This window comes from Solanum verrucosum, unplaced genomic scaffold (assembly GCF_900185275.1).
Source record: "Solanum verrucosum unplaced genomic scaffold, falcon-dt-bn FXZP01000151.1, whole genome shotgun sequence".
In the NCBI taxonomy this organism is placed as follows: domain Eukaryota; kingdom Viridiplantae; phylum Streptophyta; class Magnoliopsida; order Solanales; family Solanaceae; genus Solanum; species Solanum verrucosum.
The window spans coordinates 207,796-225,563 of record NW_026020202.1 but is presented as its reverse complement, the minus strand read 5'-3'; the positions used below and the strand labels follow the sequence as shown (position 1 = coordinate 225,563).

General features: G+C 32.2%; 1 protein-coding gene across 1 annotated transcript in view; it reads right to left on the bottom strand.

Annotated features, from left to right (window-relative positions):
* Positions 1 to 16,710, bottom strand: part of LOC125830086 (DNA polymerase delta small subunit) — a 39,566-nt gene extending 22,856 nt beyond the window's left edge. Inside the window, exons 1-2 of the mRNA XM_049509307.1 lie at positions 16,467 to 16,710; positions 16,209 to 16,296 (exon numbers count right to left, since the gene is read on the bottom strand). Of these exons, the coding sequence (XP_049365264.1) occupies positions 16,209 to 16,296; positions 16,467 to 16,710 (332 nt within the window). The remainder of the gene's footprint in view (positions 1 to 16,208; positions 16,297 to 16,466) is intronic.
* Between the last annotated feature and the right edge of the window lie 1,058 nt (positions 16,711 to 17,768).

The window sequence follows — 17,768 nt, the reverse complement described above, 5'->3', positions numbered from 1 at the left end:
TTGATAGTTGTGAAACAACGAAATAGGTATAAAAACAAGTAATCAATATTCTTTAGCGATTTGAAAGTTGTTTGATGAGTGTCTCACTAGTTGAAATATTTTGTGATGTTTTCACGTATTGTGTCCATTTTTGAAAGATCAAATAATACTAGCAGATGATTTACATGGTGAATGGGCAGAGAATCCTACTCGTTATACTTGACGATCAAGGGGTCGAGAAACAGTTACAATAAAGATAAGTGAGAATGTTACATATAATGAGTTGGTTGCGATCATTATTTTTAGGTTTGAGTTAAATTGTGATAAAGATGATCTCTATATTATTTACATGTCTAGCTTCATTGAAAAGCAAAGAAGAGCTCCTTATGGGATAAGAAATATCGTGATTTATGATTTTTTAGATGATCGAAGTAGACCCATTTTAAGAATACAAAGATAACAGATACAACGAATTTAATTGCAAATGATGAAGAACATCTTGTTACTATTGATATTCCTATAAACGGGGACGCTTCTCAACATTTTGTACCAACACAACACAACCACATGGATAATGACGACACATGCTTTATAAAGATAAAATTTTCAAGGACAAGCGAGTCTGTTAATGCAATGTTCAATGAAGTAAGAGAACTGCATTAGTTGTCCAACGATATTGAAGAGTTGTCTATCGTTATTGGAGAGTTGTCTAACAACTTTGCATAGTTGTCTAATAATAATTGAAGATTGATCTAGTCATTTTGTGAATTATTAAGTATAAATTAATGTCCCGGCCTGGGTTGGGCACCTATCAGCCAACTATTCCTTTTTGAAATGAAAAGAAGAAAGGAAGACCGTAGATCACTGATGTCGAATTCACGAAAAAGATCATATGTGAAAGAATCGTTAGTATAATAATAATTGAAGATCGATCTAGTCATTTTGTGAATTATTAAGTATAAACTAAGTTGTTTAATAATAATTGAAGATCGATCTAGTCATTTTGTGAATTATTAAGTATAAACTAAGTCGTTTAACAATAATTGAAGATCGATCTAAATCTTGTAAATTATTAAGTATAAACTAAGTCGTTTAATAATAATTGAAGATCGATCTAGTCATTTTTTGAATTATTAAATATAAATTAAGTTGTTTAATGATAATTGAAGATCGATCTAGTCATATTGTAAATTATTAAGTATAAACTAAGTCGTTTAATAATAATTGAAGATTGATCTAGTTATTTTGTGAATTATTAAGTATAAACTAAGTCGTTTAATAATAATTGAAGATCGATCTAGTTATTTTATAAATTATTAAGTATAAACTAAGTCGTTTAATAATAAATGAAGATATGAATTATTAAGTATAGACTAAGTCGTTTAATAATAATTGAAGATCGATCTAGTTATTTTGTAAATTATTGAGTATAAACTAAGTCGTTTAATAATAATTGAAGATCGATCTAGTCATTTTGTAAATTAATAAGTATAAACTAAGTCGTTTAATAATAATTGAAGACCAATCTAGTCATTTTATAAATTATTAAGTATAAATTAAGTCGTTTAATAATAATTGAAAATTGATTTAGTCATTTTATATATTATTAAGTATAAACTAAGTCGTTTAATAATAATTGAAGATTGATCTAGTCATTTTGTAAATTATTAAGTATAAACTAAGTCGTTTAATAATAATTGAAGATCGATCTAGTCATTTTGTAATTATTAAGTATAAATTAAGTCGTTTAATAATGATTGAAGATCGATCTAATCATTTTGTGAATATTAAGTATAAACTAAGTTGTTTAATAATAATTGAAGATCGATCTAGTCGTTTTGTGAATTATTAAGTATAAACTAAGTATTTGAATAATAATTGAAGATTGATCTAGTTATTTTTGTAAATTATTAAGTATAAATTAAGTCGTTTAATAATAACTGAAGATCAATCTAGTCATTTTGTGAATTATTAAGTATAAACTAAGTCGTTTAATAATAATTGAAGATCGATCTAGTTATTTTATAAATTATTAAGTATAAATTAAGTCGTTTAATAATAAATGAAGATCGAATTAGAAAATATAAACTAAGTAATTTAATAACAACTAAAGCAGTTGCAGGAACAACTGAACTAATTGTAGGAACAACTGAAGCAGTTGTACAGACAACTAAACAGTTGCATGGAACAACGGAAGGAATTGTACAGACGACTAAATAGTTGCACGAACGACTAAAACAGTTGTCCAAACAACTAGACAATTGTACGAACAACTAAATAGTTGTAGAAACGTCTGAAGTACTAAAGCAATAACATGAATAATTAAAGCAATTGTAGAGATAATTAAAGTAGTTGATAACAAATACACAAAAACTGAAATAATTATATCAAAAACTAACACACAAAAATATTTGATAACAAATACACAAAATAGTGATCCAAATATTTTGTAAATCAAGTACAAAATCCACTTTCATACACAACTACTCTCTCAAGGAGTTAATTCATTCTCAAGCACAACAACATCATATTTCATCCTAAAATTATCCACCTAATTATCGTTAAGGCAGTTCATATCCATCCCAACAAGAAAATGATCAATAAAAACACAAGTATATGGTCCACATGCTGCACAAAACCTGTTAATTGACACATCCTTTAGACGCTCATATGATCATGCATCATTCCAAAAAATTTAGACAAATGATTAAACATATCGCTTTGCTTGAGTAGTTTGGGCCACAATTCGAGAATGAGTTGGATCAATGTCAGAGAAGTCGGCTCATCACACACATGACTATTGTAATCATAAACTTGAATCAAGTCTTTCTCCATCAAAAACTCAAGTGCAATAAAGTATGTATTCTTTATGTTCATCATGGTGTAAATTCTTTTTACTCCATTCCACTTTTGGCCATATGGATAAGGTCTTTCACCCTTACGGTATTTGAGTATGTCATTGTCTATCTTAAACAACGTGAGTGCCTAATGTATTTGTGGTGCACCATTCACTAAATTCTTATCACTCAAATTCTTGTACTGATCATACAAGGTGTTGTAGAAATGTATATCCAAAATTAGATTTGTTTGATTATAGTGCCTGGCTTGCGCATAAGGGACAAGATCTCATCAACATGCTACAAAAAATTTGACAGTCAATTTAATATCAATAAATATTTAAATCAATTAAAAATTAGTAATATTTACCTTGCACTCAATAAAAAATATGGATCAATCATGTTCACCAAGTCTTGATAATTGAATTTTCCATTCAAATACATTTTTCTTTCCTCTTCCTTCTTACTAATGAATACATGAAAAATTATTATTTTCGCCACATCAAGAGGTTTGTACAAATTCACTTTCAAATTGTTCTTTATTGCATCTTTTACCTTGGCCAACCTTCTTTTAAACGCAGAAGTATAAGGATATTTTCTTGCATAACTCGAATATATAGTCCTCTTTGATTGTTGTCCATCAAATTTTGTTGACAAAAATTTTACTTCATTCAAAAGAATTTCATACTTATCACAACATGTCTCACATTTACAACGACACTCAACATTGGAGGTATTCATATTTGTTTTTTTATCACACTCGGTGTATCTCCTCCCCTCTCAAGATCAGTTGATATGAGTCACCTTTTTCTACATCACCAAAAAATCTACAAGTATCTAAAACAATCTGACCATCACCGTCCCTCACAATATCATAATCTCTCACAACACTATATTCTCCACCAGTTATACCAAGACCCTCCTCACCAATAGTTATATTCAACTTCATGATTCTTACAAGTGTCAATTTTTCTTTTAAAACATCAATTTTTGGATCTGATCTATCTTCATAGGGATCAATATTTGAACAAAAAAAATTTCCTTCTTTATGTTTGTTGGAAAAGAAAAGGGTGAACAACCTGATTTTGTATTTGCATTTAAAAAAAATTAAAAAATCTATGTAGTCTAAATTAAATAATTCAATTTTCAAACAATTACTTCAGTTATATGTAATTGTGGGAATAACTTCTACTGTTGTTGGACATCTGAAATAGTTGTGGGAACAATAAGTACAGTTGTCTAATAATTACATTAGTATATAAATATTACATAACACAAATAATATTATATAAATATATTTTTTTTTTAAATAACTAATTAAATGTCCAACAACAACTTTAGTTGTATGTGTACAATTTTTATTATTGCCGGACAACCAAAGTAGTTGTCAGAACAATAAGTTCGGTTGTTCAAAAATTACAATTGTTATTTAACTATTGCATAAAACATTTAATTTTATGTAGATAGAGTCTTACTTGTTTGTTTGTCTTATAAATAGGATCAACATTTATCTTGTAACCGGGTGTTGCAGACATCCATTTAATCATTCTTGGAATTGTTCTTTCAGATGAAGAATTATTGCCAAATCGTTGAATTGTCGGAATAGTTTCAAATGTCAAGCTTACAATTAAAATTAAAAATATCCAAGTATACATAATAAAGTAAAATAATAATTTAACTAAAAATCATAAAATGAAAACATCGATTTAATTACTTATGGCGAAGCCCACGGAAAGCCATGAAGATTGTACTGAGATTTTGTTGAATCTAGCTCTTTCAAAAGATACTTAATGGTAAGATCAAAGATTTCTTGACCTCATGGGTATGAATCATACTCTTTTTTTCGACGCCATCTTTAACCAATTAATGTCTATCTTCTTATATGCATTTTTTTAACACAATATACAATGCAAAAATCAAACAATACTAATAACAACCTTTTACTTTTTGGTTAAGCTTGGATTACACATTTTTCTATGAGTACAATAGCATTTGGAGATTTACACGCTATATCAATCAAAATTTCACTTTCTTTTTCAATTTTTGCTAATTGCTGACTTAAAGGAGTAAGAGAATGACATCGAGTCCAGTCATAATAGTGAATTCATTAATGCCGAGGAAAATATGCAAACCATTATAATCAATCCACACCTCTTCTTTCTTTTCAGAAAATATATGATGAAGACAAAAATCGTGTACTAGCATCATTGAAAGTTGTACTGCTACATCTTTATCCAACTTCAAACAGTGACAAAGTAAGATTTTTTAAAATCATTTTCAATATGTTGTGTGATTAGAATCTTTCTAAACTCAACAAATTGAGCTCCAAAATTGACTCTCGCATTGATTCTTGAATCATAAGACCTGAACACATTCAAGTAAGTCTTAAATTTATACATACATTGAAAATGATTTTAACATAATTTGGAGAGGATTAATACCTTCTTCTCATTTTTCATTTGATTGCTCACTTTCACTTTCATCACTTTTTTCTTCTCAACTTGATTTATCTCCATAACTTTCATCACTTTTTTCCTCTCTACTTAATTTATCTCCATCACTCTCATCATCTTTTTTCTCTTTGCTTGAATTTTTGTTGCTATTCTTATCACTTTTATCTTTACCTAATAGGTCACTGCCGTTCTTACTATTTTTTTCCATCTCACTAGATTGCTTGCCGCTATTTTCATTACTTTTTTCTTCTCTAGATGGTCGTCCACTGATACTTTGAAGTGTTGCAGTACCTCTTTTTCTAGCAACAGTTAAGCTCTTAGTATTTTCTCTAGCATCTGGATCGGATTAAGATGTTCTAATTCTCTTCCTCTTATATTGGCGCATTATATCTATACTAAAATAGTTAAAAAAATAGTAAATAGTATAAAATTAATTGAATAAGATCAATAGAAAAGGAGTTTGAGCCCCATTGGGTATGGAGTTACCTTTGTTAGGGAGCGTTTTACCCCCCAATGTGAGACTTTCCGACGCGAATCCGAATTTAGTCGGGCTCCATTGTGGATAACCGGGTGAAAAACAAAAAAAAAACATCAATAATTATATTATTTATCCCACAACTTAACACAGTTGTCCAACAACTATCGTAGTTGTGGGAACAACTTCTCTAGTCGTTCGATAACTACAGGCAATTGTTGGACAATTTTGTATTTGACAAATATACCCAATTATTTCTACAAATAACTTTAGTAGATGTCCAGACAAATACGAAAGTTGCTGGCTGAAACAACTAAAATGGATTACTAAATTCATTAACACAAAATAATTTTATACCTACCAAAAAGCCCTTTTGAGTTAATTTCAAGTTCAAACGGAGTAAATACAATGCAAAATAACAAAAAAAGTATCATATGTAGATGATAATTATTTGCTTCTTTATGAATCCCTAGTTTTAATCTTTTGAAATAGAAAAGAGAAGAAAATTTACCTTGTATGATCAGGAAGAAAATACAACAGAAAATGTTTAATAATTTTGAAGTTGAAGAGGAAGCAAAAAATTTGAAAAAAAAATCTCTCTTTCATCCAAGAGTTCGTTCGTTGGCCTTGTTCCCGTATCGTTCCTATGAAAAGAAGCTCTTGAAAAACTAATGGAAATAAAAAAAAATAGTATTTAAGTTTTTATCACAATTTTAAAAATGCTATTTTAAGTCCTTAAAAATTTTAAAATTAGTATTTTAGGCCTTTTTATTAATATTAAAAATAAAAAAAATAGAGAAAAAAGGGGCCCACTTGTCCCTTTTTTTAATTGGAAACTTACCAGACATTTTTAGCTCATTTCCAAAGTTGATGGTGCAAACATATAGGTTCCAAAAGTGTAAAATCCTAATGACATTGATCAATTAAGTCACAAGAAGGATGTGTATGTTGTATTTTTTTCCCTTTGTGTGCGTTTTCTGTCTATTAAATTGCTTTAATTAAATTTTTATGATTTTTTTGTCATAAGTTTATATTTTTATTTGGCCTCAAATTATCCATTTGTGACTTCATTGGAAATTTGCAAATTACTAACCAAAGTTCAAAATTTACAATTGATCGAAATTAATTTTAAACATTAAAAATACACTCCTTATTTGGTGTTTTTTGTCACACTTTTAAAGATTTATTTGTAGTTATTGCATTTTATTACTCATTACACGCGTGTTTTCATAAAATTCTAATCATAATAAAAATTACGCGGGATAACACACATGTCCAGAATCTAGTGTGTGTATGTGTGTGCGCGCGCTAGAAATCATCTAATTATGTGTAAAATGAATACTTGATAAATATTATTAATATTGATAAATTTTAAGTGGCGTTGATGATTTAAAAAAATTCACTAAATAAAATTATATCGACAAATGAATAGATAGATGTAAGTGTGATAGTAAATCGTCTCATTCTTTTTTCTAGAAAACCTAATATGAGGGAGCCCATTGAAATGTCCATAATTGAAGTATTTTTTTCATTGACCTTGGATTTTTTACTCAAAGTAGTTATAAAATTTACACAAATATCAATGACATTTAAAGTAATATAACTATAACTAAAGAGGTATGAATTTAAAACTAAAGAGTGTAACTAAAATGGGTCACACTATTTTGAAAATAGTTATACTCTAATTAAATTAAATTTGGAATAAAAAATGGTTTTTTTGCTTTTTCCAAAAAATACTCTTGTTGAAGCAGGTACGCCGACAAAATGTTGCCTGCTTCAGCATCTAACTCCATGTGATATAATAAGAAAATATAAAGCTAAATATATCTAATTATTACTATTACCTTCGTCCCATATTAAATGGACATCTTACAAAAATATTTGTCTCGTATTACTTGATCACCTACTAAATCAAGATAGAATTAATTAAATTCTTCTCATTTTACGCCTACAATTAATATGGTCTTTGAAAGTTTAAACAAATTTTGAAGATCTAAGAATTTCTTTTTCAAGAGGTTGATGTAGCACCCCGGAACTTGAAAAGGAAAAAAGTTACAAAAAATGTTGTTGAAGGACTGATTCTACGGGACCTATCTATGGACCTGTAGAAGTTTGTTGAGTTTTTAAAATTCAAGTCCCAGTGATGTATCCTTCGGAGGAGCAGGATGGGTCGTAGGAGTTTCTATGGGCCGTAGGAACTGCCCCTAGAATTGTTTCAGACTTAGCCAAAAATTAAAGTTGAAGGTTGAAGTCTACGGAAGGGTTCTGCGAATTGTAGAATGTTCTACGGGCCGTTGAAGGGTTTCTTGGAAAAGTGTTAAGTTTTGAGTTTCAGTAACTTGTTCTACGGATTGAAAGGACGAATCGTCGTTTGGTCTACAAGCCGTAGATGGATTCCATAAGAGTGGTCTAGACTTAGTAAGATTTTGAGTTCTACGAGAGGTTTCTACGGACCGTAGAAAGTTCTACGATTTGTATGAATGACTCTTAATAGTTATTCAGATTTTAGACCCCCGGTAAGTGATTCCACGATTGGATAGTACGGATCGTAGAAATTTCTATGGACCGTAAGTCCAAATGGTAGGTCACTTCGGCAGTTTTTAATTAAGGATATTTCGAAATTCTTCCATCCCTTCTAAGCTTAAACCCTGACCCTTTTACACCTAGTTAAGGGTTTAGAAAATGTTGATCAATTCTTTTACATTCATTGATACTTCAAGTCATTAGAGCAAGGTTCCAAGAGGAGAAAAGCTAGGGTTTCAAGCGTTCTTTGAGTTTCATCAATTTCGCAAAGAACTTTGTTCTTCCTTGTATGTAAGGCTATCATAATGATGGACTGAATTTGTCCCCACGCCCTACATCTATCTAAATTCAGTAAAAGAGCTATCTAGAGTTTTATCCCTACTATTTGAGTTTTTTTAGATGAGTTGTTGAATTATGAGTTTCTATTCTCGATTGAGTTGCTATATATCCTGTATTGAGATTCTTGAGTTGATTGTTGTCACGCTCCGAGCCTACACCCTTGGCGGGACTGGCACTCGAGAACCATTACTGCCACAAGTGAACCCTTGGCCTGACTTACTTACTCAACAGAAGACTTAACTTATCAAAGATAACCCATATAAAACTTAGAATGTTATAAAGAAAACATTCATCTAGCCAATAAGGAAAACTCAAGTCTCAACATAAGATAATAAAAATGAAAAGACTAAAGAACTAACATATGACTGTCTATAAAGCCTCTAAACAACTGAGATGGATATCGGGACAAGACCCGCGACAACCTAATGAAACTAAAACTACTAAAAGCAATAAAAGGGGATCTTCCTGATGCAAAGAGGCTCACTAATAAGTTTGGAGCTCAACTAGAATCAACGATGTACTGTATGCTGATCCTGGTTACCTGTATCTGCATCATTAAGAGATGCAGGCCAAATGACATCAGTACATTGAATGTACGAGTAAGCGAAGGGAATTCTAAAACAAGACATAAGCCTGAAAGGATCTGAAGAACTTACCTGGCTCAACTCAACTCAACTTAACTGAACTCAATTCAATATAAAGCAGTATAAAACAAGTGCAATATAAAGAAAAATCTTTTTAAAACATGGATGCCAACTCTGTGTATTTGAAATACAATAATACTCTGTGTGTATGCAAAGATACAATATAACTCTAAAATGTATTTAAAGATACAATTAAACTGTGTATATAAGAATACAAATACTTCTGTGGGAGTTTCTCTAACCAACAACCATCACGTAAGACCTATTGTGATGATAAAATGTTTTGCCTCACGCTGCCAGGGCCGTCCTATACCTTGCCGGGGGTATAGAACTTGACTACTAAGTGGATCCACTAGTCTATGATAAAAAGCACTAAGGAATCATCTAAAAAGTATAACCCTTTTCTACCCATGATGGCTACATGGTTTATGGGGGCTGTGAGTTGTCTGAACTCTCCCCCATATCGGTGCTCAATACTACTCCCAAAATATGATACTAGCTCTCATGTTTAAAAACATACTTCTTTCTGTGATTTGAGATGATTTCTCAAAGACTTAGCTCAAAGACTATCTTGAAAATCAAAGTTTCCCCTCTTGCTTAATTGTGAAAGCGTTTACTCTTTTCTAAAAACTAGCTCAAAGGCTCTTTGGAAATCAAGGTTTCCTTCTCTTGTTTAAATGTGAAATTTTTTCAAACTCTTTGGGAATACATAGTCCCCATATACTTTTGAAAAAATGAACTTCAATCTTTACTCTTTACTTTACTCAACTTGAACTTTAAGTCTTAAAACAAAGTTAAAACATTTAGAAAAGACTTTTGGAAAACTCTAAGAACTTTTCTTGACTTGACTCTTACTTCTCTTGACTTTGATCTTAACTTTCCTTGAATTGGATTATGGATTCAAGGTTCATGATCTCATGTTTATGGATGATTTCATGATATTTAGATGTACCTTAGAGTATAAAAATCGACTAGAAAACATAGGTATGTTGCTAAGGAACTAGTACGGAAAGAAGGGGGAAAAGGTAAGAAACCTGGCGTCTCTGGCGCACTGAGCGATGTGGGGCGCCAGAGGCAAAACTTCAGGGGCTGGGTTGGGGCACTCTGGCTGGTGCGGGGCCCCGAAGCCCAAACTTTAGAGCCCTTTTTGGGGTGCTCTGGCTGGGGCGGCACCCCAGGCCTCTGCCTAGGTGGGTTCCGACTTTTCTTCTTCGTTTTTCATCTCTAAACCCCTTATTTCGACTTGGTTCTTTTCCCAAACACTTAGAATCAACTATACCATCAAAATTCATCAGATTCTACTCAAAATCACACCTAAAATCATGAATCAAACTCAAGGAACTTCAACGACAAGAACCCACAAGATTTCAAATGAATTTCATCAAGAACTCATAAGATTTACTTTCAAATCAATATACTTCGCTGAATTTAATCATGATTGGCGCGTGGGTGAAATAACCCAACGTTATGTGATCTCACATACCTCATAGGGATCACCCCTTGACGAAATCCATGATCTTAGCTTCGAGAATTTGACGATTTTTGCTTCTTCTCCTCTCTTCTCTTGTTCTTTTCTCTTCTCTTAAACTCTAACTCAATATTGTAAAAGCGTAAACTGAATCCTATCAGTTTAGACCCCAATTAATTATCCAAAAACGAAATTAAGTCATGGGGTATGAAAAAGACCATAATGCCCTTCTAAAATCCAGATTTAGACTTTCCTTATTTGAACAACCCAACTTCAAATGGGCATATCTCACTCATACGAACTCGAAATTGAGTAAACTCGGCGGCATTGGAAAGATTATTCCAAGATATTTCCTACGATATCTAGAAGCACACCTAACTCATCCTGAGCTAGGATTTATGGTCATTAAAAGTTAACCAAAAACTCAAACTTAACATAGCAAATTTTCCAGATTTTCATTCTTTCCAAAAACAACTCTTTCTAATTCTAGCTCTTTCTAGTTCTTTTAGATAGCGAGGTGTTACAATTTTCATGCCTATTTTTAAGCATGAGCCCTAGTACTTGAGCATTTATTGAGTTATTATTGAGAATCTTTTTAAATTGATTTTCTAAGAAAGCAAAGATGAGCTTTGAAAAGAGTTTTATACATGATTTGAGAAAAAGTATAAGGGAACTAAGTATTTCCAAATGTATCATGTTTTTACATTGAGAAAAGAGAAACTCTGATTTCTAAATGAGTTGATGAGTTCAGAGATAGTTCACAGTTGTTACCTCTCTTAAGAGTGGGTGTGGGTGTCACTCATGACTCATTTTTTGTCGTAATACATTAAGGGTCTGTTTTGAAAGCTACCTGGTAATTGGAATTAGTGTAATTACTAGGGTAGTAATTACTAGCCTAGTAATTACACAACCTAGTAATTACACTAACATGTTTGTTTGTCACAATGTAATTACACTGTAATTGCACATGTGCTATTTGGATGCACAATTGCAATTATAAAATTATATTAAATTTTAAAAATAAAAGTTAATTAGTTAAAATTAATATTAGACAAATAAGAAACTTTATAAATGATATTAAATTAAATATTTTAGAGATATATTATCTTTTGAAAAAATATTAATTAATAAGCATATGTTCTTAACTAATATTATGAAAAATAATTGATTTATATTTTTCAAAGTAGTATATTTCAATTGAATTATTCATAAAACTAAAAGTACAAGACATCATGAAATGCATGTTTGACAAAAAGATTAATATTATAAATAAAATATCATAAATTATTTGGCAAAAATATAATCGACCAAGTCTAACTAAAAAATAAATGACTTGCAATGTGAATTGTCAAGTCAATACTACTAAAACAAATGTAACTGAAAATATAAAATAAGTTCTAAATTCAAAACAAATTAGTCTTATATTAAATTTCAACATAACATACATAAATATAATTTAAAAGAAAAGTAAAACCGAAGTCTATAAACTTTACTCAACAATGAATTCTACTTTAATTTAAAAAGTAGAATACTATCAAAATTATGCCAATAAAAAAATAAGCATGGCATAAAAAATAGATAGAATGAAAAATTGTATGGAATCACATGAAGTAAATGTTGAGAATGAGAAGGAAATAAGATATAAAATATAAAAAATAAAAAATAAAAAATAAAAAATAAACTTTTAGAATAATAAAAACAAAATAAATTTGAATTTAAAATAATAGAAATTAAAAATATATTAGAATGAAAAAATAAAAAGAAGAAATTAAAATGTAATAAACTTGTAATTACAACATGTAATTACCAGTAGTTCACAACCCCTCCCTATGAATTGGAGAGCTTAATAACTCATGTCAATTACACTCAATTACCTGACCACCAAAACATGTCAGTTTCACGACCTAAGTATGGATGTGGTGACACTCGTCTTATCCCACTAAGAAAGTCAGCCTTAAACTCAACCATTAAAATAAAGTCTGAAAATAAAATAAACTTAGAAGTTTAATAGCAAACACTAATGCGGATACCAAGTCAACTTAACTAAATCTCCAAAACCTAATTGCCACGTGCACATGCCTCTAATGTATTATAATAGAATTGAAATAATAACACAAGTATAAAATGATAGTCTCTAAAACAAAATAAAATCATAAATAGGAGTAAGAAGGTCCGCTGGGATGACAAACATCTACCTCACAAATCTCCGCAACAAGCCTCGGACAAGAAGAGAGTATAAAGTATCACGAAGATCCGGGCTTGTAACTTACACAAATGTATAATCAAGGGGATGAGTACCAAACCACACGGTACTCAGCAAGGAAACAACTAAACACAAACTAAGACTATAGAAAACGGGTACCCCTTACACTCGAACCAAACCTCCACAACTACAACCTGCATAAAATAAGTCAAACCTAACAGTGCACAATTTAAATAGTTCATAGCTCAACGACAACATTTCGACAATTCAAGATCAACAATACGCTGGATAAAGTCATCAATCACAAATTCCACAGAAAGCACTCATAAGTTCACCATGATGAAGGTATACAATACAATGAAATGCAATGTTAAGTATGATGATGCATGTCTGACCTAGTGATACACACTCATTGTCCGTCATTCAAGGACCCATGGGGGACATAGCTGTTCATGCATCCGTCGCGGTGTGCGACACATCCCTCGATAATAGAATCTGTCACGACGTGTGACATACCCCTCGATAATGGAATTCATCGTGGTGTACGATACGTCCCTTAAATCATAATATTCGTTGCGACGAGCGACACGTCTCTCAAAATGGTGCATCCTCTTTAATTTCTTATTTTTCCTCAATTCACATGACACTTTTCACAATCATGTCTAAGAACCAATGCAAATGACATGTTCACACAATTGATGAGAAGATGACCATTTTCATAACAATGCACAATTCATAACAACACAATCGTGATATAACATCAACAATGAATCAGTAAGCCTTTCAAACCATTCTCAACACATCACACACCAATAATTAGTCATGTTGCCTTTTAATCTCTGTTTTTCATCATTAGAATCATTCAATATGGACAAGTCAACCCATCACCAAATCCCATTACACCCCAACACATACCACAGGGAAATACCCATTTCTATACACTTAACATGGGTTGGGAAATCTAATTGCCTTAAATAATCAAACAATTACTCTGGGACTTGAGCCTTCTCTTTTCGTTGGGTTTTCGAATCAGTGCAATCTATTCAAATAAATAACCACAATAAGATTTCGAAACTAACAACATTCATATTAATGTATGTCTAGCCTAGACCCAAACCTTACTCACATATATAATTAAGTTCTTAAGGTTCAAGCCTAAGGTTAAGTCTCAATTTTTCCAATATCCTAACTCTAATGATATTCATATAATACAATACACTTAATATTATATTACCGATCTCAATATATTAAAATTTTAATTTATAATGTTCTAATAAAATAAGAATTACTAAATATGGGAACCACTGGTCACGAAACTAGTGTAGTTTTTAGCCATACTTTTTTTATCATTAGAAATACTGTATGAACTAAGTTCTCCTTGCAACTAGACTCACACAAGCATCATTTCATAGAGGTCATCATCGATTCCACAAGCAAATATCATATGACATCGGAAGATAAAATAAATACGCACTTGAGGAGGGTCATTTTTTTCTATCATTGCAATCTAGTTTGTTAAGTGCAATTCTAGCATGTAGCGAATCTTTGTCACACCCATAACGTTGAGGGAAATCTAATTGGTTAAACAACTAACCAAGAGAACTATTCCAATAATTGCTAAAGTAAGGAATGATATAACAAATCTTTAACAAGTAATAATATACAAATTAAAGCCACCAAACCGACCATAACATGCAGCAACCACATATGGCTTCATAATTGCCAAATATTGAACTTCTCATCTTCACTTTATTAATATAATAATGGGAAAATACATTAAAAAAAAACTCTGAACTTGGCACGAAAACTTACTTTAGTACTTAAACTACACGGGTGTTTAAATACCCTCCTAAACATCTTTGAAGTGATTAAAACACCCTCTAAAGGATGATGTGGCAGAGAGAGTGAGTGCACTCTCCTGAAAGTGCGTGAAAACAGAGGAAAAAAAAGCTGAATTTTTAAAGCCCTACACATGGCCTTTTTTTATTGGCCTATATATATAACAAATTATTTAAATAGTTTTTTTTTATATATATTAAATCTTTAAAATATGTAAATTTTCTTAATAAGAGGTAAATGAAATTAGTGGGTTCCCTTTTTAATTTCTTTAAATTTTTTTTTTCTTTTCAATTTGTTGTCTTCCTTAATACACATCTTTCTCCATTGAAACATCTCCTCCTCCATCTTCATCCCCACCTCTATCCACTATTTTCATTTCACTAGTCTTTTACTAATCCATAAAATTCAATACCAATGTCATTTTATTGACGTCAATTTCACTCTATATTATTGGTGTCGATTTGGCAAATATAAACTTTCTTAAATTTTGAGTGACCCATTTTGATTTCTAGATCCATTCAAACATTTTTCATAAAATTTATATTTTTTTGGACTAACTTTCTTATGCAATCTTCATTTCTTATTTGAGTTGTCAAGAAAATATTGGCTTTCAAAAAAATCCATTCTCCAAGTGGGTAAATTCATTGGGAGGGTTCAAAGAAGATAATGTGAATATTAGTGAATTTTCTTCTTTAAAGTGACTTAAAATTTTTTGAATAGTGAAGAAGAAGAAAAGAAAGTATGGAAGACTGGAATAATGATGAACAACAAGGAAGAAGAAAGAGAGGTGTGGGGTATGCATTTATAAATTAATTAATTGATATAATTAATTTTCAAAAGTGTTTAAGAAAAAATAGTGAATAAGTAAAAAAGAAATAACAATTAATGACATGGTGCCTACATGGTTATGATGTGGCGCTTACGTGGCTATGATGTGGCGGGTGAGAGTGGTATTATAGTCTCAGGGTGGAAAAAAATCACTTCAAAGATGTTAAGGGAGGTATTTAAACTCCCGTGTAGTTTAAGTATAAAGTAAGTTATTCAACCAAGTTCAGGTTTTTTTTTATGTATTTTCCCTATAATAATCATTATTGTTGATTTCCATCCATTCTTAAGAAATCACTACAGAGATATACCAACACATACACAAAAGATGAGGATTTTAGTTAAACTTTACCTGAACACTCTTGGTTATTTGCTTTCTTCTTCTCTGTTTTGTTTTTGTTAGTGGGATGCCGCACGAACTTGTGCAAAGAGTAAAAATGGAATGACTATACCCTTCCGGGTCATTACATTATCCACCACTAAAAATCATATTCGTCCTCGAGCATAAGGTTAACGATAGTACCTAAAGCTTAATAAAGTTGAGGATATGTAGCACGCATGTCGACTCCATCTCCCAAGTTGCCTCTCTAATTGAATGGTGCTTTCGCTGCACCTTTACTGACACAGTCTCTTTGGTTCTAAGCTTTCGAACCTGCCTATCCAATAAAGCTATAGGCTCATCCTCGAATGTAAAGTCTAGACCCATATCCACTGAATCAAGTAAAAGTACATGAGACTCATACGGAATATACTTCCAAAGCATGGAGACATGGAAACTAGGATGAACTGCTGACAAACTAGGTTGGAAGGCCAACTTATATGCCACCTCTCCCACTCGACTCAAAATCTCAAAGGTCCAATGAATTTAGGGCTAAGCTTGCCTTTCTTCCCGAACCTCATCACACCCTTCAAGGGTAATACTCGGAGCCAAACATGATTATCCTCCATAAACACTAGGGCTCGAATTCTTCGGTTTGCATAACTCTTCTGTCGACTTTGGGCTGTCGACAGTCTATCCTGAATCATACAAACCTGCTCCATAGCATCTCTAAGCAAAATCTGTATCCAAAGAGTCCATCTCTGCCGAATCAAACCAACTGATCGGAGACCTACACTGTTGGCCATACAACGCCTCAAATGGAGCCATCTGAATACTGGAATGATAACTGTTGTTGTAGGGAAACTCTACTAAGGGTAAATGTCGATCCCATCTAGCACCAAAATTGATCACATAAGCTCTGAGCATTCGTCCAACACCTGAATCATCCGCTCGGACTGGCCACATGTCTGAGGGTGAAAAGCGGTACTCATATATAACCGAGTACCCAAACCATGTTGTAATGCCTTCCAGAAATGGGAAGTGAATAATGTACCTTGATCAGAGACAATAGAAACCTGGACTCCATGTAGTCGCACAATCTGACTGATATAAAGCTCGGCTAACTTCTCCGTCTATACTTCACCTAAACCGGAATGAAGTGGGTAGACTTGGTCAACCTGTCAACCACAACCTAAATGGAGTCATAACCACCCATTGTGGTAGGCAAACCAACAATAAAGTCCATAGTGATCCGTTCCCACTTCCAAATAGAGATGGGCATCCTATGAGATATACCCTCGTGCCACTGGCGCTCACACTTGACCTGTTGGAAAGTCAGACACTTAGAAACAAAGTCTCCAATATCCTTATTCATGCCACACCACCAGTAAGGTTGACTCAGATCATGATACATCTTCGTTGCTCCGGATGGATGGAATATCGAGAACAATGGACCTCCTCAAGGATAAATCTAATCGACTCTCCTGTCTTAGGCACACAAATCATGCCCCCAATCCTTAAGACACCATCAGAATCAAAGACAACCTCCTTGGCTTCCCCTTTCAACACTTTGTCTCAATGAGACACAACTTCTCATCATCAAACTGGTGCTTACGAATCTGCTCGACTAAGGGGTTTAAGCCTCAATAAAAACAATGATACTATCACTCTCCTCTGAAATCTGCATCCAGACAAGACTGTTAGCTAATATTTAAAGATCTCTAGCCAATAGTCTCTCCTCAATACTGAGCGCAACAAGACTCCCCATGCTAGGAGTCTTCCTACTCAAAGCATCGGCCACCATGTTGGCCTTCCCCGAATGATATAGAATGGTCACGTCGTAGTCCTTATGTAACTTAAGCCA